The sequence below is a fragment of the Salvia splendens genome, chromosome 18, assembly GCF_004379255.2.
Source record: "Salvia splendens isolate huo1 chromosome 18, SspV2, whole genome shotgun sequence".
Taxonomy (NCBI): domain Eukaryota; kingdom Viridiplantae; phylum Streptophyta; class Magnoliopsida; order Lamiales; family Lamiaceae; genus Salvia; species Salvia splendens.
The window spans coordinates 3383525-3388921 of NC_056049.1; the positions used below are offsets into that span (position 1 = coordinate 3383525).

General features: G+C 43.6%; 1 protein-coding gene across 2 annotated transcripts; it reads left to right on the forward strand.

Annotated features, from left to right (window-relative positions):
- The first annotated feature begins 590 nt into the window (after positions 1 to 590).
- On the forward strand, positions 591 to 5158 carry LOC121776526 (homeobox-leucine zipper protein MERISTEM L1-like). Of its 2 annotated transcripts, none has more exons than XM_042173690.1 (12): positions 591 to 1467; positions 1743 to 1965; positions 2040 to 2157; positions 2239 to 2427; positions 2489 to 2935; positions 3009 to 3110; positions 3198 to 3398; positions 3491 to 3665; positions 3735 to 4006; positions 4088 to 4183; positions 4273 to 4651; positions 4851 to 5158. In XM_042173690.1, the coding sequence occupies exons 2-11, from the start codon at positions 1745 to 1747 to the stop codon at positions 4636 to 4638; spliced, it is 2187 nt and encodes a 728-aa protein (XP_042029624.1). In that variant the 5' UTR covers positions 591 to 1467; positions 1743 to 1744; the 3' UTR covers positions 4639 to 4651; positions 4851 to 5158. The 2 variants fall into 2 exon arrangements, with proteins under 2 accessions (XP_042029624.1, XP_042029625.1); XM_042173691.1 differs by having other exon boundaries at positions 2504 to 2935.
- Positions 5159 to 5397: the final 239 nt, after the last annotated feature.

A 5397-nucleotide genomic window follows, 5' to 3' on the forward strand; every position in this document is an offset into this window, starting at 1 on the left:
AGAGGTCCCTCGACGTGATCTCTGACCTCATCAACGAAAAGTTCACGACGCGACTGCAAAAAGAAAAAAACAACTTCTTCAACCGAAAATGACTGACGACATCAGCGAATCCGCGACGACCTTCACCGTGTCCGATCCCACCCGACCCTAACTACATTCGTCACTAATTCAGACATAAATATACATACAAATGAAACCAAATGTGGGATTTTGATGCAATGCAACATGATATTATTTTGCATTACACACATCTGATCCCTAACTCTATATTTCTTACTATACTGGCATACTACTTTCTAAATTTTTTTGGGTATAGTAATTCCATAACTGCCCGGATGATACCAAAATGAAAAAAGAGATTCAAAAAATGCAAGTATCTAAAAAAATTAGAAAAGAAATAGAAATAAAAATGGATCCAGTAGGAAGTGAGTTGTATGGAGAGTGAGTGGAGTGAGAAAATTGGAAAAAAAAAGGAAAGAGAAGAATTAAGTGGGATTCACCATACAAGGAGAGGAAATTTAAACATCATATACCAACCCCAAAGCCTTGCAATAAAACCACCCCACCCCCACCATTAATGCCATCACACCCTCTCTGCAATTACTCCATTCCTGCCGCATCTTCTTCCTCATCACCCCTCCTTCGTCTTCTTCACCTTCTCCTTCAACCACTTCCAACTTTTTCTCTTCTCTCTCCCACTATTTTTCCTTTCCATGTCCTTTTCCTCTCATCGCCGTATCCAAACAATTCTCACCTAAATTCCACTCACAAGAAAAGCACCCTTGTAATAACACCTCAAATCCCTTCATCTCTAAACCTCCCTTCACTCCAATCTCCTTATCTCCAATACCCATCTCTCTCGCTCTCTCTCACAAAACCCTAATTCCAGATAAGGGTTTCATTTATAAAAAGCAAGTCCATTTCATTTTATTCAAAAAACCACCTTAATTTTTTGCCTTTTTTCTCACATTCCTATTTTATTTTTGGTTAATCCCGTGGGCGGTTACGACTAGCAACGGTCTAAAAAAATAGAGTGGCAAATTTGAGTCACACTGGAAAAATCTTCCCTGCTAAATACAATTTCTTGTTTGAGTGCTTGAGTGCATTGGCATGTCCCGACAATGGAGATTAGAAAGTCTTCTTTTGAACCCCAAAACCAGGAAATGGAAAAGTGCATCAAACCTTAAAAGAAACAAGCAAACAAAAGTCCTCCATCGCTAGTCTGTTGTTACATGTAACTATCCCATTTGCTTTTCTTTTCCCCCTCTGCCAGAGAATCTCTACACTAACTTTTAGAAACCCATCCCAACTCTCTATCTCCTATATAAACCCCCATTTGCCAGAGTTTATACACCACACCACACCACACCACACTTTCTTAGGGGTTATTTGGCTGCGCTTCATGCCATCTTCTCCGGTTTAATAAAATTCTCCGGCCACCCGAATAATCCCGAGAAAGAATAGGAGGTGAGTTTTAAGCCTCTCTTCAAAATTCAATTATTTCAACACTCTTTCTCAATGTGGAAACACTAGAGATCTGATTAGTCCATTTATCAAGTTTATTTCAGTTCGAGTTTTCGAATAAGTGCTGATAAATATGTATTAGATCTTTGTCATTAACATCTTAATGCTTCAAGATTGTGTTTCTCTATGCTTGTACCTTTGTTTAGTTACATTCTTTTTATTAAAGTGATGGTTGCGTTTTTCTATGAGTCATTAATAAGGCTTGATTTGTGTGACAGATATGTTTCAGCCGAATATGTTCGATGGCCACCATCACTTGCTGGAGATGGCGCACAAGTCGCCGGAAAACGAGATGGATCCGATAAGAGACGAAGAGTACGAGAGCAGATCCGGGACTGATATCATGGAGGTGCCATCCGGCGATGAACAAGATCCGAACCAACGCCCGAAGAAGAAGAGATATCATCGCCACACTCAGCTCCAGATCCAGGAAATGGAATCGTAAGCTAATTCATCTCTTTATCTCTACTTATCTTGCTTTTTTTACTTCTTTGCTCAAATTAGTAGTATTGCAGATTCTTCAATGAATGCCCTCACCCGGACGACAAGCAGAGGAAGGAGCTCGGCCGTCGTCTCGGGCTAGAGCCGCTGCAGGTTAAGTTCTGGTTCCAGAACAAACGCACCCAAATGAAGGTGAAGTATTTACATACATATATGTCTTCTTCTTTAATTTCCTAATTTTCTCTAGATATAAAAAGAAGCTTATCTGTGCAGGCGCATCACGAGCGCCATGAGAATTCTCAACTGAGGAACGACAACGAGAAGCTTCGCGCAGAGAATATTCGCTACAAGGAGGCTCTCGGAAACGCCACTTGCCCTAACTGCGGCGGTCCAGCTGCCATTGGCGAGATGTCGTTCGACGAGCAGCATCTCAGGATCGAAAACGCTCGTCTACGAGAAGAGGTAAGTATTCAGAAACAAGAGGCTCAGCATGTTTCATTCAATGTATGTTAACTATCTGCAGATTGTGAATATGCAGATTGAAAGGATTTCTGGGATTGCTGCGAAATATGTTGGGAAGCCAATGATGCCAACCTATCCTCCCTTAGCCCCGGGCCCGTCTTGGTCGCTTGATCTTGGAGTTGGGAGCTTTGCTGCTCAGGCTGGGGATGTTTTTGATGCTGGTGAAATTCTCAGGTCCGTCTCGGGCCCTACTGAAGCTGATAAGCCGATGATAATCGAGTTGGCGGTGGCAGCTATGGAGGAACTCATCAGGATGGCTCAAGCTGGTGAGCCCTTGTGGCTGCAGACCACGGAGAACGGTGTGGAGCTTTTCAGTGAGGAGGAGTATGCAAGGACCTTCCCCCGCGGGATCGGCCCCAAGCCGTTAGGGTTCAAATCTGAGGCGTCCCGCGAGTCGGCTGTGGTCATCATGAACCACATTAGCCTTGTTGAGATCTTGATGGATGTGGTAAGATTAATTTCATTTTTTCTCATTTAGGTATGCTTAATTGATTGGATATTTATTTCGATATATATTTCAGAACCAATGGTCGAATGTGTTTGCTAGCATTGTTTCGCGATCTGCGACTTTGGAGGTGTTGTCAACTGGTGTAGCAGGGAACTACAATGGAGCTTTACAAGTGGTATGTTATGTTTATATATGTATCATGATTGATTATGTTATGTTTGTTAGATATGTGGCTAAGTAATGTGGTTGTCGTTTTCATTAGATGACTGCTGAATTCCAAGTTCCATCTCCTTTGGTCCCGACTCGGGAGAATTACTTCGTGAGGTACTGCAAGCAACACCACGACGGGACTTGGGCCGTCGTTGATGTCTCTTTAGACAACTTGAGGCCTGCTTCGATCTCAAGATGCAGGCGTCGGCCGTCTGGCTGTCTGATCCAGGAACTTCCTAATGGATACTCTAAGGTATGTGTATTAATTTAGAAACATATAACCATATATATTATATACCAACCAATTGATTGTTTTAACGTTACATGTTTGATTTGGTATGGTAGGTGACATGGATTGAACATGTGGAGGTGGACGACCGGGCCGTCCACAGCATCTACAAGGCACTAGTCAACTCTGGGCTCGCTTTTGGGGCGAAGCGCTGGGTCGCGACGCTTGACAGGCAATGCGAGCGTCTAGCTAGTGTGATGGCTAATAATATCTCTGCAGGCGACGTTGGAGGTACGGTTTTATTTCTTTGCATTCACAATAATTTCGCGTTGCGACTAATCATAATGATGTGTGCTGCAGTGATATCTTCGCCCGAAGGTAGGAAGAGCATGCTGAAGCTGGCGGAGAGAATGGTGATGAGTTTCTGCACTGGCGTGGGAGCTTCGACTGCGCATACTTGGACGACGCTGTCGGGGATAGGCGCGGATGATGTACGTGTGATGACTAGAAAGAGCATGGATGATCCAGGCAGGCCACCCGGTATCGTGCTCAGTGCTGCTACTTCCTTCTGGATCCCTGTCCCGCCTAAGCGTGTCTTCAACTTCCTGCGCGACGAGAATGCCAGGAACGAGGTATATCATCTACTTACCCGCTATTAATAAATTTCCGCGTTATAAATCCATTCTAACACGCTTTTGCTCCTACGGACGAAGTGGGACATTTTGTCGAACGGTGGCCTTGTTCAAGAAATGGCGCACATTGCTAACGGCCGCGATCCAGGAAACTCGGTCTCCCTGCTCCGCGTCAATGTAAGTATAATAAACAAGTGGTTTAACATTAATTGGGTGAGTTCTGTTTGTTTGGTCGCGTACTAAAATGTGAATTAAATTTTTTTCAGAGCGCGAATTCGAGCCAGAGCAACATGCTGATACTGCAGGAGAGCAGCACTGATGAGACGGGATCATACGTGATCTACGCTCCCGTAGATATTCACGCGATGAACGTCGTGCTAAGTGGGGGCGACCCTGACTATGTCGCCCTCCTCCCCTCGGGTTTCGCCATACTCCCTGATGGACCAAGTGAGGAAGATGGCGGAATCCCTGAGGTGGGTTCGGGCGGATCGCTCCTCACGGTGGCGTTCCAGATACTTGTTGACTCCGTTCCAACGGCCAAGCTTTCGTTGGGATCCGTTGCAACGGTGAACAGTCTCATCAAATGCACCGTGGAGAGGATTAAGAGCGCCGTGGTATGCGACGCCGCATAGCAATCACCCTCATGTAACTACCTAACCAACTCCATCTTTCAATAATCATATGATTTTTATATATATTTTTGCACTAGTTTTAGGGCTTGTTTAATTTTTTGACACGATATGACAAGTTAAGAGATTGTGTACATTTTATAATTACGTTGTCTGTTTTTTTTTTTAACAAAACGAGGAAACTAAACCGAGCGATGATTGTTTTTTTTTCGTAGGAAAGGAGTGACGGGGTGGAGTCAAGAACGCAACACAGCGGCAGGCGATTAGGGTTCGAGTATCGACTCTCAGTCCGTAAACGGGAGACCAGAGTAAAATAAAGAAGACCTAGCTCAAATGGTGTGCTGCTCAAATGTGTTGCGACTCTTTTCTTTGCCAACTAATTTCTTTCATTTTTATTTCAGTTAAGGTTTTAAGTAGCCCACAGAACTTGCTTCTTATTAACCAACTACAGTTTATGTTCCTTTTTTGTTACATTTCTATTTTATAGTATCATTTTAATCTATGAAGCAATCTTACATTTCTATTTCTGTCTTGCATTTTATAATTAGTTAATGTTGAATATTTTTGGTGGACATTTATTTGGGCTGTGAATTAATTTGGCCCGATGCCAATTTATTGGGCTAGGCCCAAGAAGCCAAGCCCTTGAGTCCGGTGACCTTTGGTCTCCACCGTCTGATGCCACATCTTACCTTCACTTGGATCTTGAACCTGCGCCGTTGGATGTAGGGTTGTGTTAGATATGTGAGAGGTGTGACTGTTTGT

Bases quoted from the DNA above. Each gene is read 5' to 3' on its own strand.
- LOC121776526 (XM_042173690.1), top strand. From the start codon at position 1,745: ATGTTTCAGCCGAATATGTTCGATGGCCACCATCACTTGCTGGAGATG. The intron at 3,666-3,734 runs GTACGGTTTTAT...TGTGTGCTGCAG, and splicing joins CTCTGCAGGCGACGTTGGAG to TGATATCTTCGCCCGAAGGT. The intron at 4,184-4,272 runs GTAAGTATAATA...AATTTTTTTCAG, and splicing joins TCTCCCTGCTCCGCGTCAAT to AGCGCGAATTCGAGCCAGAG.